At 46.4% G+C, this 27922-nt stretch overlaps 2 protein-coding genes across 2 annotated transcripts in view; both read right to left on the reverse strand.

Moving 5' to 3' along the window:
- The window catches only part of LOC144138354 (exportin-6-like), a 130547-nt gene that overhangs the window by 10130 nt on the left and 92495 nt on the right, over nucleotides 1-27922 (reverse strand). The window lies entirely within an intron of this gene.
- Nucleotides 3182-27550, reverse strand: LOC144138947 (exportin-6-A-like). The gene is made up of 11 exons (XM_077671459.1): nucleotides 27442-27550; nucleotides 26409-26608; nucleotides 20813-20928; nucleotides 17947-18133; nucleotides 13946-14114; nucleotides 13185-13342; nucleotides 9714-9868; nucleotides 9002-9125; nucleotides 6265-6489; nucleotides 5296-5441; nucleotides 3182-3263 (listed from the first exon to the last, which is right to left on the reverse strand). Exons 1-11 carry the CDS (start codon nucleotides 27548-27550, stop codon nucleotides 3182-3184), a joined length of 1671 nt encoding a protein of 556 aa, XP_077527585.1.

The following is a 27922-nucleotide window of genomic DNA, read 5'->3' on the forward strand; positions in this document are numbered from 1 at the left end:
CCATGTCCTCTGCAGCTCCGGACCACTAAGCAAAATGTTCCTTCAAGGGACCTGTGATCGGTATTGGCGCTTTGTTGAAGAAAAACATTTTGTCCTTTTGAGGCCCTATAAATGTTGGGCATCAAACCACCCGCTCGTGCATAGCTCGCACGCTTCCTCAAAAAAACGGTATCGCTGCCCCCAGTATAAACAAGTAGAGCCATCCAGCAGCTATCAATAAAGACATTGCACACACCAGACGATTTACCACTTTCGGTGAGAGTTGCACGGAATAGCCATTGGCAGCAGCGCCTGTCTTCACGTTTTCACTATTTTCTACCTTGTTTTTTTGAAACAGCTACTCATAAGAGAGGCTGGTATATTCGTGTTCTCGGTGAGCTAATCTATCAATCTAGAGCAACTCGCATACTGACATCAGTGCCCCTTTAAAGGGCCACGAAGACGACATTCAAGCCTGGTTTATTAAAAGGACTGCTTTGTGTCCCAATAACAATGGCACCAATTTCATCGCAAGCTTCAAAAAAATAATTTGGATATTGAGGAAGACATGAAGTAGATAGAGGCGACTCAGCGGCCACTTTGTGGTGATTTCTCTACTACGTCACAGAATATTGTTTGTGGGCTTGTGGTTGCTCGTGTAAACCACCACCAAGAAGCATGACTGGGCAATAGTAGCCTGGGGCCTCTAGTTCCGTTTAATATAATCACGTAAACACTATTGTGCAGTTAACACACTGATAACTGTGTTTCCAGTGCTGGCCCAGATTGATTGATTGATTGATTGATTGATTGATTGATTGATTGATTGATTGAAGCTTTCATTTTTTGCAGAACAACATACGCAAAAACAGTGTTGGACCCAATAGCCAGAGGCTAGTTTAAGGTCCACAAACAAAATACAATGGCACTTCGGTCGCTGTTGCCCAAGATATGTCACCGTAGCACGAAATTTGAACTTTTTCAATACTTCGTACATTTTTTCGGTTAAACCACTTTTTTTTTGTAGCTGTAATAGAGCTGAGTGAGTTATGAGTTACCAAAGGCCAGATCTGTCAAACTGACCAAAGTTGTGTTTTGTCTTTTCTTTTAATTTTAAAGTAAACTCTGTAAAATTTGTCAGTCCTGGTGCTTTTTCCCCACTGATTTCAAATATGTCATTATTTTCTCATTCAGTCCATTATTTCCCAAGATAATTAGAGATACTACTCAGCCATTTTTCGAGGAACAATAGACAAAACAGTGTTAGTTGTAAAACTGTAATCCCTATATTTTCCAGTACTATGAACCCCGGTGAACGCAATAAGAGAAGCGGTTTTTTGATGCGTCGCTTGGAACTAATCTTACAGCTCATAAAACTTCGGTGTTCGAAATGAGAATTTGAAATGGCTCCTTGTCACTGGTGTCACCCAGGTTTAAGAACCTGTAAGATTAGTTCCAAGCGATGCATCAAAAAACCGCTTCTCTTACTGCGTTCACCTGAGTTCCATGATAGTACTGGAAAATATAGGGATTACAGTTTTACGACTAACACTGATTTGTCTATTGTTCCTCCAAAAATGGCTGAGTAGTATATTTAATTATCTTGGGAAATAATAGACTGAATGAAAAAATAATGACATACTTTAAATCAGTGGGGAAAAAGCACCAAGACTGATAAATTTTACACAGTTTACTTGCAAATTAAAAGAAGTTGCTTTAAGAGCAGTGTTCCCCCTTAAAGTCCGCTTACGTGCTTTGAAGGCACATCGCGGCTTCCCTTGGCAATACTGCACCACTACATTGTGTTTGCGTTTCTTTCTTCACTTTAATTTCATCGTCTTTCGGCGCAAACTACTTCGACAGGCCGACTGGCAACTCTCGAGGACCCAGTTTCACCTGAATCAGAGTTCTCAGCAAATGGTGTGCCCCTGTCCCACTCGCTCGCCGTTCCATTCACCTGTCACCCGACGCAACATCAGCGCCACACGCGCTACGTTAATTCTTGTTCCACCACTCACAACGCGGTGATGTAACTTGATGCCAACGCACTCGCTCTTACTCTCGAGACCAGATTTCAATTGCCATACGAACTCACACGTGTTTTTTATTCCCTCTTAACAGCGGCAGCCATTTTCTCTGTACTGGACAACATCTAAATACCTAAGCAACGTGAATACCTGAGATTGCTGTTTGGCATCCATAATGCCTGTCTGCAGCTCTGCAGTTCATTTCTTTTGCCCTGTGAACCTGAATGTTTCAACCATCCAAAAAGGGAAGCAGATTTTGCTTTTTGTGTTTAAGTAGTTGTTTAATTAGCATTTTTTTTAATTGGTTAGGAGGAGTAGTTCAAACCTAGAAGTTAGGATTGATGTAAACTTATATGCGATTGAAAAAAAAAACTGTTCGCCACATTTTATTCTCCAAAACTTCTAGTATCTATTCATGCCTTGCTGGTAATGTCTTGTTGAATAGGTAGTTTTTTACCTATTGCTCTCGAGAACAATCAAGGAATATTTTTAATCAAACCAGAAACTAATTATCTCACATTAAAACTAATTGGATATTTGAAGTCAGCCAAAAAAGCTAAATAAGCCCATGAAGTTTCATCAACAAAGTTTCTAAGACCAGTGTGCCCCCATTAAGCCTTTTCATTAAACCTTGTTGGCACCAGTGGCAAGGAACCATTCTGAATGCCCATTTCAAACACCAAAGTTTAATGAGCTGTAAAATTAGTTCTAAGCGGTGGCTCAAAACACAAATTCTCTTATTGTGCTCACCCGGGCTCATAGTATTGGAAAATATACAGATTACAGTTTTATGGATAACACTGTTTCGTCTATTGTACTTCCAAAAGTGGCTAATTATCTCTAATTATCTTGGTAAGTAATTGAACGACTCAAAAAATAATGGCACATTTGAAATCAGTGGGAAATAAGCAGCAAGACTGACAAGTTTTACAGAGTTTACTTAATTAAAGTAAGCGGTTTTAAGAGCAGTGTCCCCCCTTAAACACAGACCCAAGGATGCCCCCTACACCACCACGCTCAAGAGAGAGGTCAAAGAAAGCACCTCCAGCAGAGCCCGCAGCGGCAATGCTGACATACAAACCACTAGCTCTCTCTCAGAAACTTGACGTATAACACAGGCAGGTCTGTTTGTGCAAAATGGACTACTTTTTTCCCGTACGAAGCAGAAGCCAAACTTACACATCCACTGCCTCAGCTGCTAAGGCCTTGTCCGCACATGAAAGCAGCTCCTTCCCTGAAAGGGCCACCTGGCAGAGCCTGCACATACAGTGAAACCTCGGTGTAAAAAACTCCAACTTAAGGGGGGGAAGGGGGGGGGGACATGGCTCTTAAAGCAATTTCTTTTAATTTTTAAGTTAACTCTGTGAAACTTGCCAGTCTTGCTGCTCTTTTCCCACTGATTTAAAATGTGATAATATTTTTTCAGTTGGTCGAACCTTGGTGGCACCAGTGGCAAAGAACCATTTTAAATGCCCATTTCGAACACCGAAGTTTAATGAGCTGTAAAATTAGCTCCAAGCGGTGCATCAAAAAACTGCTTCGATTATTGCGTTCACCGGGGTTCGTAGTATTGGAAAATATAAAGATTACAGTTTTATGACCACCACTGTTTTGTCTATTGTTTGACTAAAAATGGCTAATTATCTCTAATTATCTTGGGAACTAATTGACCAACTGAAACAATAACAGCAAATTTGAAATCAGTGGGAAAAAACTGCAAGACTGACAAGTTTCACAAAGTTTACCGTAATTACCCGATTCTAACGCGCACTTTTTTTCCGGAAAAATAGGTCGAAAAATCGCATGCGCGTTAGAATCGGATACGAAACCGAAACTGCCGAAACAACGGAAATTTCGTCCCGCCCATCTCCATAGCCATCTCTAGATGGCGCCAAAGCTTTTAGCAACGATTTTTCGGACGCAGGAAGCATAGGCGCCTAGGCTTTTCTATCGGCGTTCACACAAACCGTCAAATCGTTCCACTTGCGCGCTCGATAACCGCAGTGGGAGCAGCGGCTCTCACGCGTTCAAAACCAGTATAGTTGGTCGTGTTCAAAACGAGCGGTCGGCTGAAGCGTGCGCCTCTGGAGAAGATCGCAGGATGGGCGTGCGAGGCGTGGGCCACGATCCCATCGACCATGGTTGAACGTCCGTTATGAAGTGTGGCATCGCGAACGCGCTTGACGCCACCAAGGACTAGATGTTGTGGTCAGCGGAGAGCGACGAGGAGTGAGATGAGTGACATTACTTCGAGAAATAAAATCCCCCGTTTGTCTCGCATTCGTTTTTCGTGCTCACAAAGTTCCGTGCGCGTTACAATCGGAGGTGCAAGTTTTTTCGGTTTTTTTGCCGGGGAAATCGGATGCGCGTTAGAATCGGGGGCGCGTTAGAATCGGGTAATTACGGTACTTGAAAATTTAAAGAAATTGTTTTAAATTAAGACCAGTGTCCCCCCTTAATTAACAACCCCTGAAGTTTTAAGAACCCCTTAAGCCACAGACTAAAGAAGTAAACTCCGATTTTTACCAACTTTGTTACATTGAAGTTTTGCTGTAATAAATTGCGCCTACTGCGGCCCCGCTACAACTGAGGTCGAGGTTTTGTAGTTACGGCCATTCGTGGTCTGAGCTACTTTCAGACAGTGGGAAGGCGAGAAGCTTCACGTTGAAAACAAATGCCTCTTACTAAGCGTCGGCTCAGATTTTCACCCACTTGAATTCCCGAGACTTCCAAGCTAAGCCGAATCATGACATTTTGACAGAGTTTGTGCAATACAACCTTCATTACATAAACAAAAATGTTTAACGAAGGTGCCATTACCAAATATACGGTCTTCATAACCGCTGAACCTCTGCGAAGTCTCTTTTTGTTCCCACCGCTTCCTTTGGAAGACAGATCAAAGCAACGTGTGCTTACATATTCATTTTTCTCTAAACCGGCCCTCTAATGCTCTTTGAGCAGGTTCATTTTTAGTAATAGACCCGCTGCGGTGGCTCAGTGGCTAAGGTGTTGTGCTGCTGAGCACGAGGTCGCGGGTTCGATTCCCGGCCGCGGCGGTCGCTTTTCTGATGGAGGCGAAAAGCAAGAACGCCCGTGTGTACGAGATTTCGGCACAAATTAAAGATCCCCAGGAGGTCAAAATTAATCCGGAACCCTCCACTACGGCGCGCCTCATCGCCTGCATTGCGTTAGCGCGTTAAACCCTACAATCAATCGATCAATTTTTAGTAACAGAGGTGCAGTCATAACTCTAGCGTAATGCATTCCCTTAACGCCTTAACGCGCTTACCTGGTGATAACTTCTTTCACTAGGTGCGGCTCCAAGAGGGAAGATAGCCTTTGCAAAGCCTGGAGGAGGACACACAGGTAGCCGAGTCGACCAGCGGTTGCCGTGCCCATCTTGTACATGCCAAGCTCTGGTTCCAACTGCGTCAGCTTCACAAAGTGCACACACAAGGCAAAAACATCATGAACAGATTACCCACACCTCAGCCCCCCTTTGATTAATTAACTAACTCAGGATGTGAACTTCGCATGAAATAGAGAAAAAAAATTACAGCCATTCCACTCAATGTGAAAGCTGTTGGCAGTGCAGAGCAGTGATTCGCCATAATGGGCTGTGGCGCCATTATCCGCTCACTGCTACCACCCAGTGCAATTCAAATTTCCCACCTCCACAGGGCTCGCGCGCCCCCTGCCTCAAACCGTGCTAGTGGGAGTTCTATTCTTTTTGTGCTTGCTTTTCCTCCCCACGGACCACCGTTGCACTGCCACTTTTTTTCATTTACTATTGTAAAAACCAACCCAACGAGCGCTCCCAACTAAATGAACGCGGGCACTGGCAGTTAATTGCGTATATTTTGCCTCAAATGTACCTGCAGTTTTCTTTACGCTAAACAACGGGGAGATGTATGACAAGCGCCAGCAGTTCGCGAGTTTCGAACGCTTATGACTACATAAACCACTTGGCATTCGAAGCCTCTGGGTTACACCGCGACGACGGAACGTCATGTAGCTCTACTTGGGTCCAGCGAGCAAGCTACAACAAGGTGAGCCCTTAAAGTGCTCTGCACTTAAAATGTGTGCAAATGAGCCAAAACAACCGGCAACACGGCCTGCATGTTATGGGCCTTAGCACGGCTTGGCACAAATTTGGCAGTCTTTATAACTCACTTCGGTGTCCCTTCACAAAGGTCCAGTGACTGCCCAGACAATCTGAAACTGGATAGAGACAGGACGAGGGAAGGAATGTCCTCACCACCTGCGAGCAGACATCCTTGGGCCGCACTTCGGCCGCTTTGGAGACGAGCGACAGCTGGCGATCGCACAGCTGGTGGCCGCGCCTTTGGAAGCACCGGACCAGCAACTGCGGTACCAGCGCCTGCACCAGCTCCCCGTATGCCTCCCCTGTCTGGGTAACCAGCATCCAGCTCAACACGATGCCCCACGCCTCCAAGCACACCTGGTACCTCTCCAAGCTCGTCTACGTGGTAACAACGCGCGGCACCGAGCGATTTCAAAGAAACACACCACCAATTTTTTGTGGAGTATACACTCTCTATACCAAATGAAAAGGCATCACTTGAAACACTTCGAACAAAAACGGTTTTCCTGGTAGGGCCGTAGAGCATTGCAAAGTGGAATCTTGCGACCTATCAGCCTCAGGTATGCTGCCAAAAGCAGTGCTTCGCAAATATGACAGTGAGCCACATGGTAACATACTTTTAACCGTATGTGAGATGAAAAGCGGTACGTGCTGTATTTAAAAACCTGTTCCCAGCTAAAACACTAATGCAATGCAGTCTTTTCTATTATTTCATGTGGTTTTCCGCCTTCTTGAATTTGATAATGTGCACAGTGATGACAGTAGCTAAGCAAACATGCGAGACAACACTACGAGTGCATTTTGTGCCTCAAGCACGAGTAATACATGAACGTTCAATGCGCAAACTTGCAACTAACTTTATTAGGAAGAAACGCTTTTTTACACACACCAAAATAATCACGTCGTCCCCTTACACAGTCTTCCACACGACACTGCTGGGGAACGTGTTCAGACTGTCCGGTCATTACAAGGCATCACCTTGGCTTAAAAAGTACTTCTTTCTCGGTGAGCGTGAGGGAAGGAATACTCACACAATTATCACCGGCACGTGTGATCTCATGTAAGAGCAGCATTACGTAGAGCACCGAGTTGACGGACTCGGGAGATTATTGAGGCACATGAGATCACACGTGCCGGTGATAATTGTGCGAGTATGCCTTCCCTCACGCTCACCGAGAAAGAAGTGTACTTTTTAAGCAAGGTGATGCCAGAGTCCTTCAATGCCTTTCTGGTCATGAAACTTCGCAGTCACGCTATGGGAGAGCTTCGCACGCTGCCCAGGGAGGCCGCGCCACGGCGCTGGTGTTGATCGGAGGGCAGCTGGGGGCGTGGTCAGAGCGCGTTTGGCAGGAAACGGACCACGAAGTAAGATAAAACAGACGCTCACCGCCTTATCAGCAGTGCACTTTCACTTTACGTGTCATGGGCCGCTCAAATGGACTTGTCCTTTTGTGAGTGGCAAAAAAAATTGGTGCGAACAGGCATGCTGCTACTGCGTTCCTGCCTGCCGGTTTGGCTACAGAGCAGCAGCGGCCGCCCGATGCCCTCCGATCTGCGGTTGCGCCCCTCGCGGTAGCCTTTGTCCCCGTACGAAACTTGGCCGGGAGTTTCATGACCAGAGAAGCATTGAAGGACTCTGGTGATGCTTTGTAATGACTGGACAGTCTGAACCCGTTCCCCAGCAGTGTCATGTGGAAGACTGTGTAAGGGGACGTGATTATTTTGGTGTGTGTAAAAACGCGTTTCTTCCTAATAAAGTTAGTTGCAAGTTTGCGCATTGTCTCGTCCTCTTTCTTCATGTTCGTGTAGTTTGTGCACTGAACGTTCAAGCACGATATACCACCTGGCCAAAACCTTTAGCTTGTTATACGAGTAATACAGCTTTTTAACTGTAACTCTCTGTCCACAATTTGCGACTGTCTTTCCCCCACTTACTGCTGTCCTTCCACGACTGGCAACCAACTTTCCACCACTATAACAGTCTTTCAACAAGACAATGTCTTTTCCAAGTTTACAGCTCTTCCGCAACTTACAAGTGTCTTTCCACAACTCACAACCACTGTTGCAAAAGACAGAGCAGTCCTCGTGCCATGCTTTACCAAGCGATTACGTGCTGAGCGCTCAAAGGGTATGGTGTGCAAGAGTAAAAAATGGCCGCGTATCTGCTCCTTTCGTTGCAAATGTCGACGAAAGACGATAGCCTTTGTCGACATTTACCAAGTAAATGCCTCCCTTCGCTTTCCCGCTCACCCCTCATGCTGTTCCTCTCCTGTCTCGCTCCTCCCAAGGTAAACACGGTAGAGGTTTGCTCAAGTCAATTTAAATTTACAGCGTTCCATGGCTCCATGTCAGGTGCCTCGATGCCAGCGTTGCCGTACAGCGGAGACGCACGTGAATCGAGGCACCCTACTACTATAGAACCACGTTGCCCTGCTCTACATGCATTCCAAGTGGAACGTGGAACCTATCTAGTGGAACCTTTCGTTACTGTTGCCGTTTCATTTCTTAAATGCCGCCAGGAGCTATAGTGGCGCGGGCAACAGCAGGCAACGGTTTTCCTCAGATGATGCAATATTTCATTTGCTATCGCAAGAAGCAAGCATCCATGAATTTTTTAATAAAGGAACACTAAAATATCAGTTACGTATTGATTTTCTGCCTCATATTTGCGTAATGTTGTGTTCTTGTTCAACAATGTTGGCAAGTACGATACGATCACTGACACCAGACTTAGACGTATAGATTTGGCTGTGGGTATATAAGACTACTGCACAGCTTGTTTCACTTTGGCCTGGTGGCTGAATCGAGTCACAGACAGAGAGACCAAAATTTCTGAATTTAAGTAGCCCAAGAAGGACTATTATCTTTAAAGAGTTTACGGGTCGCCCACCTCTTGGAAGGTGCGGTCAAACAGGAGTCGGAGCAGCTGCGGGAGCTCGGCACTTCCGTTCCCAGGCCGAGACAGGTACACGTTCACAAACAGGCGCACAAACTCCGTCAACTTGTCCAGGTAGCTGCAGGGAGGGAATGCACACGCATGCTCAGACTCATTAGTGCGGAGTGGCAAGAGAAGCCAACGACTCCAGTCCACATGTTGGCAAATGGTAGCACAAGCAGGGGGGCCATAACCCAGAAACAGGACAACGAGCATCCTCTGCTTTGTATTCTGCAAGGGGAACTGCACAGACACGCGTTTACTTCAAAAGTGATGTCCCCAGAAACAAAATAGGCACCACCCCACGGCACGGTTCAGTAAGGCACGCCGATAATGTGCAGACACATCCCTAGTATGCTTAGCTGAGCTTCAACCCTTCTCTCCAACCTTCATCGTCTATCAGCCTTTCTTCGTTGCCTGTTATTTCTGGTACGGCAGCAGCGATTCGCGGCACGGAACCGAGCTTCCGTTTGCTACAACCAGATGGCGAAAGCGTCTAAAGCTTGAAAAATCCCTTTCCCAGATGGAAAAACATGTGAATGGGTCTCATATTTCAGGAACAGCGACTAGTCAGCCCTTCAGTAACTACTGTACTTGTACCATCGGTGCAAGCGCTGTTTAAATGATGAAACAATGGCCCCGACCTGCCCCTCTCCCCTGTTCTGACCTGTCATCCTTTGCTGTGGGAGTGGTCTGCAGCGCCGTGATGGCCAGCCGAAGCAGCAGCTGCAGGCAGTCAAACCCGAGGTCGGCGGCTGCGGCCCGAGACAAGGCTTCGCAGAGACAGGTCAGCGCAAGCACTGCCTCCTCTGAGGACCCTTCCTGCAGGAAGCATTAAGGGGGGACACTGCTCTTAAAACAGATTCCTTTAATTTTTAATTAAACTTTGTGAACCTTGTCAATCTTGCTGCCCTTTTTCCACTGGTTTCAAATATGCCATTATTTTTTGAGTCAGCAAATTAGTTCCCAAAATAATTTGAAATAATTAGCCATTTCTGGAGAAACAATAGACAATACAGTGCTAGTCACAGAACTGTAATCCTTATATTTTCTAATACTTTAAACCCTGGTAGATAATCAGTTTTTTGATGCACCGCTTGGAACTAATTTTACAGCTCATGAAACCCTGGTGGCACTAGTGGAAAGGAACCATTTTGAATGCCCATTTCAAACAACAAAGTTTCACCAGGGTTCATAGTACTGAAAAATATAAAGATTACAGTTTTATGACTATCACTGTTTTATCTGTTGTTCCTCCAAAAATGACTAATTACCTCTAATTATCTCGGTAACTAATTTATTTACTCAAAAAATAATGACATCCTTGAAATCAGTGGAAAAAGGGCAGCAAGACTGGCAAGTTTCACAGAGTTTACTTAAAAAAATTGTTTTTAAAGCCATGCCTCCCTTAAAAGTGGGATGGCAGGGCAGGGGGCTTCTTTTCCAACAGTCTCAATCCAAAGCTACAGTGTAGATTATAGCATAACAGCTTATAGCGCAGGACCAAATATAATGCCGGTTTTTGTGACCACCAGTTTGCCTCCCCTAGAACTCAACGCATAAGCATACCGCTTAAAGCGCAATACCGTTTATAGTGCAATTTTCTGGCAGGCGTGCCGATCGACCGGCACAGCTAGGGCGTCGCGTCGTTTTATGGTCGCGAGAAAGAAAAAGAAAAGATGGAATCAGACATTTGACGCAGCGCATGCTCAATGCTCCCCTCTAAATTTGACACAAAAAACAAAAAAAATAGGCACCCTTTAGTTCACGTGCGTGTCCCGTCTGCAATCCCCCCCCCCTCCCCTGTGCTGCTTCACCCCGCTCCGTAAAAGTTGTTTCTATTAGAACAGTATGCAGATAAGCAACCGCCATTTTCCTTTCTGAACATCTGGAGATAGTGAGCCGTGACGTCAGAGGTTTCCACTACCTGTTCGCTGTGCAAGGTGGGGTGGAAAAACAAAACAATTCCCAAACGCGGTCTTATCACAATGTCCCGCCTTATCACACACACACAAAAAAAAAAGACGGAATAAAGATTGCACCTCTGTTTTTAGAGGCTTTCGTTTGAGTAACGATAAACAAAGAATGATTGAAAGGTAGGTTGCAACGTGGTTGGATTCGCGCATGCTTGTTTAGAACACGGTACCGCTTATAGTGCAGATTTTCACGGCTCCTGCAACGCACGTTACAAGCTGTCTACACCATATTAATGTGACTGCGTTACAACGCTACACTCTCCCCTTGAACTTGTGCGTTTGTGTAAGGAGCGTGCGCAGTATTGGCTAAAAGCCAATTCATCAAACCTTTTTGTTAGCTCTTCTCTTTGTTTTGAACTTTCGAAATCATAAACCCGCTGCTGAAAATCCCCGGGACACCATGCGGCTTGATATGGTTTACCGACACCTGCCGCTGCTAATCAAAATGCTTTGGTGGTACAGCATTACTGACTGATTTGAAAATTTCATCAAAAGATGTGTTCAAACAATTTAACGGCACTACAGATTAGAATTTACACAGCTTTAGTGGTGTACTGCTCAGCACATGGCGACTATAAAATACGCTTCAGTCATGCGAAAGGAAGCTGACGGCTGGCGCTGTCAAAAACAAAAACCTTCAGCCAGAATGAATGCTGTTTTAACCTAACCAGCATGAGAACAACGGTCACAAGACGTGACTCAATGAGTGACCACCCTGACTGCTGTACTTTTCCTGCTGTACTAAGCCAAAATTCAATTTTTTTAAGAGAGAGGCTGTTGCTGCTTGAGGGTTTCTTGGGATGAAATGTGGTAACGAGGGTGCAGCGATGTGGAGAGGGCATAGCCTAACAGGGAGGAGTACACAGGCAGAAAGTTGAAGAAAGAATGCTTGAACGAGACGCTTATATAGGCAGAGCTTTTCTAAGCTACCGAATCCGGTGGCCATGCTTATACCTGTCATCATTTTTCAGCAAAGAGAAAACATTACGCATATTTGGGGCATGACATCAATACGTAAGGGATGTTTGCATTGTTCTTTTAACTAAAAATACATGGCTACCTAATTTTCGCTTTAGCAAATAAAAAAATATGCCACGAAAAAAAAAAGGCACTCGTGGCACCTCCTTGTGGCAGTGTTCCAAGTTAAAAAGTAACGAAAGGTTACAGTAGATGGCGTGAGCAGTGGAACACGACAAAGATGAATTGGCATGAATGAGAGTGTCAATCTGCTGGTTTTGATGAGTTCTATGAAGCTCAGCCTTGCGATTAGGGAACGCCAGACAGCCTCGCTGTTAAAGGGACCCTGCAACACTGTTTCAGCAGTGCAAGTAAACCTGTGCAGCATTTAGAGTACACTGCCAGGAATACCTGAGCCAAATATTACACGTGCATGTGAAGCAATGAGAGCGCAAATCGCTGTGAAAGACGTGGAAAAACCAACCGCGCTTTCTCCAATTTTCCTCATTATGCACCCCAGGCATGGCCTAAACAATGTCATTGTGGCCATGGCTGGCCTACTGGCTGTCGCTGGTCAACTTCACGGCTTATTTCTCACATTTCCTGTGACAATCCGCTGTCGTCGGCGCTGTGTACCAACCTCTTCTATGCCTGAACCTGTACGCACAGTTTTGGCGTTTCTTTTGTGCTTTGAGTGCGTCCGGAGTTTGAGTGCTGAACTCAACACACCCCTTTCAACAAGAACACTCGACAACAAATGTTTATTGCTTCAAAAACGCCCGCACCTGCGTGCACTTGCAAGCAGGCAGCAATGCCTGCTTTTTTGTGGCACCAGACCGGAAATAGACCCTTCCATGTTGCGGAAAAAAGAAAACTCGAAGGCCTGTGATATATCGAAGGCCGCCGAAGAGAATGCCGCGAGCCGGCCCCTTCTATGGGAGAGAGAGTGTGCAGCTTTCGTCGCACTGTCTGCGGTCGAGTTGAGAGGGAACGATTATGCGCGATTTCGGTGATAGTGTATGAATTTTCATAATTCTTCTTGAAGCAGACTGCTAGAACAATAGACTTTACTCCAAAATACATTCCAAGTAGTCGATGGTAAGTGCTGCAAGGACCCTTTAACATCAGCATTTGCGATGTTAAGTCAGCGAAGCTGCACGCATTTTTGTGTGTGTGCGCGACTGCAGACAAGTGTTGTGTCTCACCTGAGGTGTGCCACTGCCCAGTGCACTGGTAGCCCAACGACAGAGAGCGCCAACTAACTCATGGCCGACCTCGGCCAGCGGCAGACAGCTCAGCAGGTGTTCCACGCAGCAGAGCGCTTGCTTCACACTCCCCCGACAAGCTTCAATCCCCAGCACACCTGAAACATGTGCCAACATCCATAGTGAGGCCTCTAATTGGCACTTTTAGCCTTGGAGCTCATGCTCATACAACACAAATTGAGCATGTACATAGTTAAAAACGTGTGACTGCCAACTAAGGGTTTATTCAAAAAAGGTAAAAAAGATGTTTCAGCTTCCATACAAAAGCCTTGTTCACTGTCAGTGAACAAGGGTAAACATCTTTTTTACCTTTTAATACACCGTTTGTTGGCGATCGCACGTTTCTAACTGTGAATCTTCTACCTGACTAGATGAGATTTCGTCGAACCTTAGATTTTAATTAGGCACGTAAGTAGCATGCTCTCCTCGTTCCTTTAGTCAGCTTAACCTCACCTTCTCATCATCTCATGGCTGTCCACTGTAAGATGATGGCAGCTGCCGCCATTGCTTCATTTGTTTCCTCTAATACCTCGATTATTTGTTTGAAGTGTGTGATAAAACGAATGTCATTGTTGTAAGGGCAAAGCAATCTTTTTAATGAAAAACTTGCAAGTCTTCACGGCTCTTGTAAAACAAATCAGAGAGCCCGTTTAAAAATAAGTCGCGGGAGGCACCACGCTGGTGCATCGAAGTCCCCCTACCTGTGAGAAGTGCCACAACCTGCGGTGTTCGCTGTTCCACCAAACGACGGAGCTCCTCCCGTTTTGGACCACTCCGGCGGTCTTCACGCGGAACCCCGCCCACCTCCTCCGAGGTGGTCTGTAGCAGGAGCAGCCCCAGGGGCAGACTCTCTGCCCCCGGCTGGCACAGCTGCGCAGTTGACAGGGCAACATTCGAAACACTGGTGGTAGTTGTTCCATTGGTTTAGATTGGCTTGCACTGGTTACACCTTAGTTTCACCAATTACACCTTCATCACACACACCTTGCCACTTTCTTACCCTGGCTGGCACAGCTGCACCAATTGTGAGAGCAACATTCGATACGCTGGTGGTAGTTCCATTACCTTGGCTTGCACTAGTTGCACCTTAGTTACACCAATTATACCTTCGTTACACACACATCTTGCCACTCTCTTACCCTGGCCGGCACAGCTGCGCCAATTGTGAGAGCAACATTTGATACACTGTTGGAAGTTGTTCCGTTGGATTAGTGTGGCTTGCACTAGTTACACCTTAGTTACACCAATTACACCTCTGTTACACACTCCTTACAATTCGACAGACTCTCTCCCTGGCCACCACAGCTGCACAGTTGGGAGAGCAACATTCAATACACCGGTGGTAGTCGTTCCGCTGTCTTACCTTGGCTTGCACTAGTTACGCCTTAGTTGCACCAATTACACCCTCTGTTACACACTTCTTACCATTTTCCAGACTCTTCCTGGCTGGCACAGCTGCACAGTTGGGAAAGCAACATTCGATACACCGGCGGTAGATGTTCCATTGACTTGGCTTGGCTTGCATTAGTTGCACCTTAGTTCACACCTTAGTGACACACTCATTACTAAAGCGACTTAAAGGAGCCATGAAAAGAAAACAAAAGTTTGTTTTATTCGAAAGATTAGGTGTTTCATAGTACCCTAAGCGCTTTCCCGGAAGCAAATGATGCTTTATTCACTGAGAAATAAGGCAATTTAAGCCAAAATTTTAAATCTCCCGCTAAATTGCACATTTCGTGACGTGAACAATGGCGTCATACGAGCCGGTCCATGAAACAGATACTTAGTATGTCGACTCCATATAGCACCCACACGCGGGAATCAAACAGGAACCGGAACTCGTGCCAAAACCGAGACGGCGGCCATTTTAAAAATACTAGTAAAACCTAGTGCACCCGCAGCCCTAGTCATGGAATCGCCTGATCCGAGAACAAAACTCTCGCCGAGAAGCTTGGGCTTGCATTTAACAACCTCCCACCAATTGAACGCTCAATGCTTCTAAGTGCACGAGCGGCAGGAGTTGTGGGATACGCGGATGGACCGGAAAGCGACCATTCCACGATAGCCACAACAGACGAACGCCAGCCGTCGGCACTGCTGCCTCGTCAGCCCCGTCGCGACGGATGAATACAGACTGGTACGTACGTGCCGTATTTTTATTACGGTTAATAATAGTTCGATTTCAGTAGCAGTATCGCTTATGCCAGTTGGCCGGCGTCGTGTATGGAAAGCCGCTCGCGCGAGCTCTCTGCTCCGACCAGAAAGATACGAGCGTCAATGCGCGGTGTGTACGGCATTTTTTTTCCCCAAGGTCAGAGCGCTTTGATGGCGATTTGACGAAGTCGGCGACGAGCACCAGCATGTCCCAGAAGTGAGCTAACGTAAGGGTCCCTGCCGTAATCACTTCCTCGGAAATGAAGTGAGCACACTCTTACTTCCTTTAGCTCTCTTTCTCCTCCGTTTGCAAAGTTCACAAAACGTAGCAACTTGCTTCGCCGAGGTTCGTCGTTGGGCAGCACATGAAAGGAGATCTCTTCACCGGTGGGGATGTCGCACTCCCTCTACGATTTGCCCGTACTACATGGGCATTTCAAAGCGCAGCAACGAAATTTCATTGTAAAGTACTTGAACAAACTGAAGTTTTCAGTGGTTGTAAACTGTAAACGAGCTCGTAACGACAGCAGCAAGCCAACACGACCTCCATACCGAAACCTGTGCGACTAGTGGCACTGTCTCGTTGCTTGATTGATTGATTGATTGTAGGGTTTAACGCGCCGACGCAACGCAGGCGATGAGGCGCGCCGTAGTGGAGGGCTCCGGATTAATTTTGACCACCTGGGGATCTTTAACGTGCGCCGAAATCTCGCACACACGGGCGTTTTTGCTTTTCGCCTCCATCAGAAAAGCGGCCGCCGCGGCCGGGAATCGAACCCGCGATCTCGTGCTCAGCAGCGCAACGCCTTAGCCACTGAGCCACCGCGGCGGGTACTGTCTCGTTGCTGCTCTCTGTTCTTTACTCCCCTTGTTTCTATTTTTACCTTTGCTGGTTGGCGATATGACGGCCAACCTCCTGTGAAGGCATTACGATACCAAGCAAGGTCGCGGCTGTGCGTGCAGGGACGGTTCGTTGGCCCCGAAGAGCCTCGAACCCGAAAATTCGTCTGCGCGACGGCGAGATGTCGAGATCGGCCGGCGCTAGTTTCGTACGCATTGGCGCACACGCTTGCGAGTTCGTTCGGACCTTTAACCGTTTACTCCACCGTTCTTTGTCATAAAAAGAATGTGCAGTATGTTTCACGGGCATTTAGCTCGCTATGCAAGCTGTAAGCCCTGCGATGCGATGCGATGAGGCTTTGAAGCCCTGCCTAACATGCGTTTGCTTTTGCCGGCCTCCGCCAATCGCAGAGCATTCCCAAGTGACATCACAGGTTCTGTTGCGGAAAATGAGCTGGTGGGTCGCATGGTCATTTCCTTTTTTCCTAATTATGTAGCTTATTTGAGCGAAGTTTGCCTTATAAGTGGTGTCGTTATGGTTCTAACGAGGCAATCTTTCGAATGAACCAAACTTGTGTTTTCTCTTCATGGCTCCTTTAACCAGTTTCAAGGAGCAAACGTATGCTGAAAGGGCGCCTTTTCGCGAACTTGATGCTATTTAATTGCTGCACTCAAACTTTTTGAGAAGGTGCTAGCTGGGATACTGTACCGGACGACAACGTTGATCCTACTTGCCGGCGCAGACGGCACCTGAAATTGCGAGCTTGTCTTGAAAAGACAAAGCTTTCCGTTTTCTAGTCGACAGCTGGGCCTATAGCACCTAACCGACACCACACTCACATTGGAAACGCACGGTAGTTTACAGTGCGGGCAATGTTCTCTAAATTAGTGCATATCTCCAGCCAATTTTTCAGAAAAAGTGCAAAAAACAATGGCTCGCCAGCGTAGCAAATTCGTTACATCAAGGTGTAACTGTTGCCATGCCTTCAGGTCGAAAACGCATAGTTTTCAATGGGGTTGGCAATGGGGATTTGAAAAACGTTGTTAAATCCAGGAATTCGTCACATGGAAGTTCGTTACATCCTGGTTAAAATTTAATTGAAATGACTCCTTTTTTCCCTATTTGTGCCTTGCAGACATTGTGCTAACTCAAAGCAATTCTTCACACAGGCCAGGGATGTCGAGTTCGGCTGGCGGTAGTTTCGTACGCATTGGCATACACACTTGCGTGTTTATTCAGAACTTCAACCGTTTATTCCACCGTTCTTAGTGTCATAAAAGGAATGTGCAGTATGTTTAATGGGCATATAGTTCACTATGCAAACTGGTAAGCCCTGCCTAACTTGCGTTTGCTTTTGCCGGCCTCCGCCAATCGCAGAGCATTCTCGTGTGACATCCTAGGTTCTGTTGCGGGGAATGAGCTGGTGGGTCGCATGGTCATTCCCTTTTTTTCTAATTATGTAGCTTATTTGAGCGATGTATGCGTTAAAAGTGGTGTCAGTATGGTTCTAACGAGGCAATCTTTCGAATTAACCAAACTTGTGTTTTCTCTTCATGGCTCCTTTAACATACATCTATTGCAAAACTCCCCATAGGCCCCATGTATCAAAAACTGGTATGCAGTTGGCCCCCTGCACTGGGGGTAAACAGGGGCAAGCATGGGGCAAGTTGACTAGCCTGCCATCTGTCGGCAGACAGTTGAACCCACCTGTAAGATGCAGTCGAGGAATCCGGCCTGCTCCTGTGGCCCCCCCCATGCACGCCAGCCCGACAAGCAATTGGCACAGCTTGTTGCGCACAAAGGGTGGCTGGGGGCCAGGCGGAGACAGCAGCAGCCGCTCCAGGGCACACCAGACCGCCTGGCGCGCTGCCTGGTCCAACGTTGGGCCAGCCTCCTGCGAACAGCAAAGCGCACACACCGTGTTTTAGGGGCGAGGCCCCTCAGGGGCTGGGGCTGTTGCCGTCTCCTGTCGTCGTCGTTGTACTCATCGTCCGTCTCATGTAGTCACGGTACTAAAACACCGGGAAACTCATTTACGCCTCACGCTGGAGCCGCACGCATGCTAAAAAAACACAGGGTAACACTCGTTTACGCCTTGCGCTAGAGAGCTTCGTGCTTCAAAGACAAGAGACTTTCACAGCAAAGCTGTATACCTCTACCCCTCAACTGTTTTATCTCCGTTCGCAAAAACACGAAGGCGCCAAGAATACACTTACACGCTGCATGCTTCGCCACTCCCCAGGTTTCACGTCAGTGGAGATGCGCTTGAATATTTTCGGAGATACGCTTGATTTCTAAAAACTTTTTGGCCAGCCTAAAGACAACAGTTTATGCAATTCACCCCGATTCAACTGCCCTGCCAAAAAACAGTAAAAGAATACTTGGACACAAGGTATGTAAAGGCAAGACCCTTCCAAACAACTAAAAATGTTGCTCATATAGTATACAGTCCAGCCCGCTTATAAAGAACAGACCTGAAACCGGAAATCAGTTCGTTACATCTGTCTTTCGCTATATCTGAACATAAAATTATGTGTATACAAATGATAACAGTTAAGGCTAAAAGTTGGGCTAGTTGGTGTTGACTTAGAACCATTTTACTAGGAAAAAAAAGACAGGGACCTAGAAATAAGCTAACAGGACAATCGCTACAGTTTGCTTTCTAGGTCCCTGTCTTCTTTCGCTAGTAAAATGGTTCTAAGTGTTCACAGGAAACGAAGATTTGTTTTTTATAGCCGGGATTTCATTAAAACCGGGTTCACTATAACTGGGCTATACTGTGTCAATATCATTCGATGCAAGAGAAACCTCGAGCATACCTGAGGCAAAATGTAAGTACATAATCAAGAGTGCCAGTGCTCATTTAATTAACCCTTGTTTTGTATGGCCGTTTCTCGCTCCCTGCCAGGCTCCTTTTTTCATGTTTGTTAGGTGAAAATTTATGCTAGTAATGCCCTGCGATGTTCTGCAGGACACGTACCGTATTTATTCGATTATAAGCCGAGGGTGCAGTTAGAATAGTAAAAAGCGTGCGCGCGCACGCACGCACCCCCGCGTGCATGCACGCACGCACCCGCGAAACAACATACCACATGAAGTGGCAACTGGCAGCTAACACCCAGATAAAAAGATTCCCGTGGCTGCTTTGGTCATGCTGCTGAGATAAGAGGAAGCCACGTGGATGAAAAAACATGTTCTCCTTTGGTTATCCAAACTTTACCAAACAAGATCTATGTGTGTTTCAACGACTTTTCAGTAGATGGCCCGACATGCCCGCAATAATTTTTTTACACGAGCTGTATCGGGAGTGGCAGGGAGTGTGTGTGTGGTTGCTCTAGTTATTTCGGGAGTGGCAGTGAAAGGGATAAGAATCACACTGGGTTGGTTTTCCCAATTAACTGAAAAAACATGTCAGACAATGTGAAAGAGTGGCAAGATAAAAGCAAACACTAAACCGAAAGAGCTCGAACTGTTTTATGCAGAGCAGAAACAACGGTACACACAGATGGCGCTCAAGCGGTGTGAATACGAGAAATTTAAGTGAACTGAGCAAACCTCCCCTGCCTTAATCACTGGAAGAGCTGGAGGGGAGGAGTGGGACGGGAAAGAAGAGCAGTTGTTATGTGGGAGGGGTGGCAAGAGACCACAGTCTTTCGACGACATTTGCAGTTCTACAAGCAGATAAATGGCCAATTTTCCTGCTTTATTCTTCACGAAATATAACTTTTTAGAACAGATTGAAGTTGGGTTCATTGATATGAGTTCATGCCCAAAAAACAGGGTTGAAAACAATTGCGAACTTTCCAGTCCTTGGCCAATCCCTCCCTGTGGCATGTGCTCACCGGGGGCATCGGCTAAGGTTCAAGAAGAATGGCTAGTATGTAATTAATGCTGCAATAATATGCGTAAGCGTGCACGCATATGAGGGAGTGAGCGAGCGAATCTATCTTTGATGCTCATAGCGCAAAAATCCGGACAGCGGACAGAAAACGGCACAACAAACAAGCGCTGCCCCTTTCTCAGTCGGTTGTTCGGTTCTTTGTGCCGTGAGCATCATGGAATACCGACCAGCCAGCACCCTCCCGCTTTCAACTTAGCTTGACAAAAGCTCGCTGGCATTTTTTGCCGTAGTGGTACCTCCTTCGCTAAGTATGCGCACAGACTCCAAGTTCTTAATCCATCTATACTAGCACTACCTCACAAACATGCCTACTAGCTCCAACTCACAAGTATTGAATGTAAGCAACCACGAGTCGATTCTTCCAAGGTTTCCATGTATTTTGAGGTGTTTTACGACTACAGGATTCTTGTAAGACAGCCATTTTATGCAGCCAAATGCTGCATCGACGATTTTTTTTTCAGTGCACGATGCGCCTGTTTTCTGTGTATGCTTTTCTCTATTCTGTTGTATACGCTGCAAACTTGTATCGTGTAAATTCCGCCCAATGTAATTCCCCTTGGGGCCCTTAGGGTATGCAAATAAGTAAATAAATAAATACCATTTTCCCCCACAACAATGGGGGCTAGCCACCTGGTTACCAGGAGAAGTAAGTAGCCCACACACTCCACTCACTTGAAGCGCCGTGAGAGCAAAGACCAGCAGCCCAGGACTGGCTTGAGGCTGATCCAGTAACCGCACCCATCGACACCAGCTGTCCGGCTGCTGGCGCAGTTCTGCCAAATGGCGCTCTGCGAGTGCAGCAAGACATCTGAACTGATTTATTGCTTGATTGATTATAACTGATTGATTGATTGTAAGGTTTCACACGGTGATGCAACGCAGGCGATGAGGCCTGTCATAGGGGAGGGCTCTGGATTAATTTTGACCACCTGGGGATCTTTAACGTGCGCTGAAATCCCGCGCGCGTTTTTGCTTTTCGCCTCCATGAGAAAAGCGGCCGCCGCGGCCAGGAAATGAATGATTATAATTGAAAGACCTTCATTACGGCAGGAGCTCTGTGAACGCAGCAGCAAGAGATTGATTGAAAAACTTATTAAGACAAGAAGACCAGAAATCCAGGCGTGGGTAAGGGAAAGCAGAGTCCTTGAAACCGTATAACATGCAGGCGGCACAATGAAACAGCAATTTCTAAGGGATCAAAATCTTGGGTGTGCAAAAAATGGATAGCTTTGCTGTTTAATAATGATTACTATGTGATAACAGTGTTTAAACAGCCTTCCTAACGAGGAACAGAATAGGGCTTAATGACGCCATACAACTCCTAACTAATAGTCTGCTCTTTACAATTGTATGCAGGAGTTGGCAGAAACACAAGTCAGTTTAATGTCCACTGTATTATTGCACAAGGTGTACCAGTCAAAAGCAAGCAGAGACTTGCCTATCTAGGGTAAATTGGAGATTTGCTGCCACTGTCACGGACAAAACTTTTGCAGAATCACACCTAGTAACTTTCGGCAGAGCTCGAGAGTGAATCGAAACCACCTTTAAAACTAGAACAACTTGCGATACCGCACGGTACAAGGTAAGCACGATAAAATGACTGCTTACTGTTCTCCTCTGAGCTGCCAGATATACCTTGTCCCACACTGGCCTTTCACTGTATTGGATGAGACCTGCCATAGTAGGTGATATGTTCCCCTAAACAGAGAGACATGTTGTAGTAGCTAACAAAGGGATTTAATTCAACTCCTTTTTGCGAAACCTAGTGCAGGAAATAAAAAAGTGCCAACGCTAGCAACTACCCACCATCAACAACAACAACAACATCAGCAGCAGCCAACTAGGTCCACTGCAGGACGAAGGCCTCTCCCATCGACCTCCAACCGCTCCTGTCCCACGCCGCTCGAGTCCACTCTTTGCCTCCGAAGTTCTTTACTTCGTTTACTAACTACAACTACTAATACAGTTGAACCTCGTCATAAGAGGCATGGATGTAAGAGACAACTGGGTTTATAAGAGACACTATTCACCCACATGGATGGCTGCCCTATCTTTCCTGTTCAATTGACCTCTTTTATAAGAGACATCAGATGCAGAAGATAGTTGGTTATAAAGGACAAGTTATCCTCGAATTTCGGTCAACAATCTCACCTGTGACAAACATTTTTACATTAGATGTGTTGCCACCAGTCACTAACGGCAGCTGCGTCCGTTGTGAAATCAGAGGGGACGATATACACCCGCAGTCGCTATTTATGAGAACATCAGCAAACACACAGTGGTTCAGTCAGCTATGAAATGATGACAAGAAGCTCTGCCAATGGAAATGCAGCGTACAGAAGTGGTTAAAGCTTACCGACATGCGTACGAGCACGACCACACATGCGAGCTTATGTGCAAGCTGGGGATACCCAGAGCGCGCAGTGGGCTCTCCCAATCGCATAGCTCCCAATCAAGAAGCATCGCAGAATCCTGCAAGCCTGATGAATAGCCTGAGCACACAATGGAAAAAGGTGCGCTCTCTGGCTATTCATCAGGCTTGTGATCTCCACATCTACGATTCATCTTCCGCAAACAGTGAAAGAAGAGGAAGATTGCAGAAGCTGTTGTAAAAAACTGTAAATACAGTCATGAAGCAAACAAAGATTCAGAACTATTTTATAAATTCTAGGGGCAAAACATAAATTAGAACAAACCTTTCTTTTGCAACATGCTGTATCATTCTATTGAGCTTATTTTAGTCACAGGGTTCCCACATTGAACTAGCGGTTAGTGAAAACATGGTTCCCTGCTTATAAGAGACCTCTCGTATAAGAGACAGAAACTGCTCCCCGGTACGTGTCTCTTATAAAGGGGTTCAACTGTAGCTAAAAACCTCTACACATGGGAAAGAGTATGCATATTAATCAATCTGAGTGGCAAAGATAATGCTCTATGAATTGCACACTTTTACGTTTGATTTTTACCCCCCGAATATCCTTAATGCAACAAGCTCCTGTAAGCAAAATCATTGACCAATTGTCTCGTCATCTCGTGCCGCACATCGTTTCAGAGGCATATCTGCCCAACCACATCGTCATAAAGGAAACACATTGCTCTGTGCACATGTTCATAGTGAAGTGCTCAGCAAAACTTTGTCAGGTCGTATTGTCAGGTCATATTTTCAAGTGTAAAATCACAGTCACTGATCAAGACAAAAATGAAATGTGACGTTTCGGAAGCCATACGAGTTCCTTGTTCACAATGTGAACAAGGAACTCATATGGCTTCCGAAATGTCAAATATCAGTGGCAATGTGCTGCTGAGCGCAAGGATGTGGGTTCGATTCCAGCCGCAGTGGCCGTTTTTTGGATGGAGGCGAAAAGCGGAAACGCCCGTGTACCAAGAGTTCAGCACACTTTAAAGATTCCCAGGTGGTCAGAATTCATCCGGAGCCCTTCACTATGGCGCATTTCATATAGCCCAAGTGCAACCCGGCGCATTAAATTAAAATCAATCAATCAAGAAAATAAACTAGGGATAGTAAATTTGAGGCTCGAAGCAAATTCGAAGCTAATAGTGATTTGGTCGAACCATTTCGAATCGAATAGTTCGAGCAGCACACATCACAAATTACAAAAAGATGAGCAAATTGTGACCCGACCAAGAATTAGAACTCATGTAGGCACAGCATTTTGTGAAACTATTAACAGTTGAGTATCTATTCAGAAAGTACATGCGCAGCTTTCTGTGTTCACAAGGTTGCGTGAAGAAATACTGGTGACTCCACTCTCTCCGGGAGAAGCAGCTCCCGGAGACATTTTCTGCTGACATTTTCTGTAGTCTAGAATGGCCTCTCACTGCTCGCTTGTGTGGCAGGAACTGAAAGTTACTTTCGTGGGACGTAGGCCAGCGCTGGGTAAGGCCGGCTGCCATGGTTCCGCCACCACCCCAGAGAGTTTTCAGATCGTGAAAGCACCGAGTAGTCTGCCACGTGTCTGTCACAGCTCACGCAGTGAGCTGCCGCATTTACTGGATTCTAATTAACTAAATTCTAAGCAGATACTGAAAAAATGTAAATGTAAATGTGATGGGTGCCCTAAGATTACAAGATTTATATTCAAGCACAATTAGTACCCACCAAAATATAAAAGTGGAACGCAGTTGGCTTCGGAGTTTTTAGCACTACCTAGAAGCTCCGCTAAAAAAAAAAGGAGTACAGTCGAACCTCGTTATAACAAAATCGTACTGGGACAGTAATTTAGTTCGTTATATCCGATATTCGTTGTAACAGCACAGCTGAAAATCGATTCAAACCAATCGGTAATCTGGCTCCCACAAATATCCATGACACAAAACCGCATTATTTTAATCTTCGAACCTACTATAAGCAAGATAACCCTTATCTTTCTCCTTGAGGCATTTCAAGCTCAGTGAGCCAAAACATGAAACGGGAAATTACAACAGAACAAAGTTTATTTGACAAAACATGCCTTTGTTCCCATTTTTTGAGGAAGGATGTGATCTTTGTCTGGTGGCTATTCACAGCACTGAGCAGGGTGAGGTTTTCCACAGTGTCCGCGAACAAAGGGGCCTTTTCTACTTCCGCAGTTTTGGACGTTGGGAGTTGTTTCAAGTAGCTTCTCAGCCTACTGGTCAAATATTTCTCCGTTATATCTGAGTGTGCATGGCTCTCGCAGTTTCCCTTGCGTTATAAAAGAAAAGGTGTCAATGAAATGAAGCGTGACCAACCAAAGTTTGTATTTAGTTCGCTATAGCCGATAATTCGCTATATCAGCGTTCGTTATAACGAGGTTCAACTGTAATATTGTAACCACTTGTATCCACGGCCGTAGCCAACCAAAGTGCAAGTTACAGGCCACCACTTTGAACAGTGTTCGCTAATTCCGCATAGAATCGACACTACTAGTGCACCGGGTTGGTGCCGCTATGTCAGCAGCGGTGTCGTTCAGAGCCACTTTTGAACGGGAAGGGTGATGGCGGCCGAGAGCTCGCGAACCTCTAGGCAAGGCAACAACTTGGCAATGATGATGATGATGATGATTATGATCATGATGATGACGGGGCCTTGCGACAAGCCTGGGGTGACATCTCAGGAAGCTTATCAATCGAAAAGCTTGGCTTTTGGCTGCCTGATCAGGGGCGCCGAATAATTTGAAAACGTCAAATACCTGCAAACAGATCGAAGCAAATAATAAACAGAGAGCTATTCGATCGAGTATTCGACAACACCGAATATTTGGCCACCCCTACAATACCCCTTTGCGACACGGCGCGTACAATTGTACACGCGACTTTTAAGAGCGTTTTTGAGAGTTACAATCATCGCCATCCCCACTTCAACCGCTCAGTCAGCATTCGTATTTCCCGCTCTACGGCGGGAAATGCGAATGCTGGCTCAGCGGATCAAGTGGGGTACAAGAACACCTACTTGGCACGCCAAATGCTTGGCGCGTCAAGTAGGTGTTCTTGGTTTTATGTTTTCTATCTAGTTAAAATGTTTATAAAGCAAAACCAAAGCTGCTACCTTAATATATAAGGGCTACCGATTACAATAATGGGTAAACGTTTTCTATTGTAGCAATGGTTAGGAAATGGTGGTCACGTTTACGATAGCGTGTTTATGATTAGGACACGACCTAATTTATTAACTACTTATGAGATCGAGTAGTTTATAGTTTTTAAGTGAAATTTTGGTTATCAAAAACACACAGGCAGCTTCAAATTTTTCTAACGGCTACATTCTAATGCGCGCCGCAAAGGGATAAACATTTATTTTTTACTTGGTCAGTGACTATGATTTTACGCGCTCATAGTCCAAGAGACATTCGTAAAGACACATGGAGGGTGCAATATACTGTCACGTCGGGGACAGGTTTAGTTGCAGAACGTTGGCTCTTGAAGCGGAGGGAAAACTGGTGCGCCGATTGTCCAAACCGTCGAGAGGTCCCAGCTTCTTTCTTCTCTTCCTCTAACGTACCCGTTCTTCTTCTTCTGAAGCTTGGAGGATGGAGTTGCTAGATTAGCTTAACTACATTCCACATGCGTGACACTTCCCCGGTCGCAGACGAAGCCCTCTGGGCGAGTCACTGTGCAGTACGGGAGTTATAGCGTTTCAAGCGTGCCACGTGCCCAACCTGTGTTTTCTTGCATGGTCGTCCACTTGTGGTTACACGTGATACCAGGTAAGTAACTTCACTCACGCGTTTCAGGACAATGAAGGGACCAACGTAATGGGGAAGGAGTTTTTTGCACAGTCCACGTTTACGCTGGGGGGTCCAGAGCCACACAAAGTCACCAGGGGCGTAAGCGAGATCGGAGTGGCGGCCGTCATATCGCTGCTTTGAGCGTTCTTGAGCAGCCAATGTGCGTAAACGCGCAAGGCGGCGTGCTTCTTCTGCAAGACAAAGTGTCTTAGCCACTGAAGGCTCGTCGTGTTCTTCGAAAGGGAAGATGGTGTCGAGGCAGCTGCGAGGGTTACGGGCATAGAGAAGGAAGAAAGGGCTGTAGCCGGTAATTTCGTGCTTTGCAGTGTTATAAGCGTACGTAAGAAAGGGCAAGAGGTCGTCTCAATTTTTTTGGTCAGAGGCAACATACATGGCGAGCATATTTGTCAGTGTGCGGTTGGTCCTTTCGGTGAGGCCGTTCGTTTGAGGATGGTATGGGCTAGAATGACGAAACTGCACTTGACAGAGGCGAAGGATCTCTTCAACGATGTCCGCGGTGAACTGACGGCCACGGTCACTTATGATGACGCGAGGGGGTCCTTGGCGAAGTAGAATACGTCTAAGCAGGAATTTGGAGATTTCCGCTGCGGTAGCAGATGATAGTGCGGCGGTCTCGGGTATGCAACAACGGAACCACAAGGTTTGCGCCGAAGCCAACGTCTTGCGGGCCTGCCACCAGCGCTCTGTACCATGCCTCCGCGCGGTGATAATCACCAGCCGCAAACGGCGCCAATGGCCAGCTGGCATCCCCAACAAGAACCACGAGGCTTCTGGGGGAAAGAGGAAGAAGACGTTGAGGAGTGGCTGACACACTTCAAGAGGGTGAGTCGCTACAACCGCTGGGACGCCTCTGCTCAGCTCTCGAACGTTGTGTTTTCCTTGAATGGAACAGCGCTCACGTGGTTTGAAAACCAGGAACAAAGAAGCTGGGACCTCTCGACGGTTTGGACAATCGGCGCACCAGTTTTCGCTCCGCTTCAAGAGCCAACGTTCTGCAAATAAACCTGTCCCGGACGTGACAGATTGGTGGAGTTGCTAGATTAGCTTAACTACATTCCACATGCGTGACAATACCTATCTGCTGTTTCCGCTGGTTGCTTGTGCCGTCACTGAAGAACTCCGACACCAGGGCAGCAAGTTCTGCATCCTCCCGGCAGGCAGCACCTGGCCCCTCCCCAGCCATCCTACAACCACCAGCCTGCAGGCAACAATAAGGCTATGCACGCAGCACTGGCAATGCTTCTAATCGGAGACATTTCAAGTTTAAAGGCCAACTACGCTCGAATTTCACCTAGGCCAAATTTATTTCAGACGTACCAACTAGGACATGACTGGTAGTCCCATGAAATGCCTTGCTAATCAGTTGGAAGCTTTTAAGTGCAGAGCACCTTAGGGCTCACCTTGTCGTCATAGCTCGCTCGCTGGACCCAGGTAAAGCCACATGGCATTCCGTCGTCACGGCGTAACCCAGAGACTTCGAAAGCCAAGCAGTTTATATAGTCATAAATGTTCGAAATTCGTGCATTGCTGGCGCTTGTCATTCATCTCCCCGTTG

The sequence above is a fragment of the Haemaphysalis longicornis genome, unplaced genomic scaffold (assembly GCF_048455015.1).
Source record: "Haemaphysalis longicornis isolate Haplotype H1 unplaced genomic scaffold, Haemaphysalis longicornis Haplotype H1 scaffold_5, whole genome shotgun sequence".
Taxonomy (NCBI): domain Eukaryota; kingdom Metazoa; phylum Arthropoda; class Arachnida; order Ixodida; family Ixodidae; genus Haemaphysalis; species Haemaphysalis longicornis.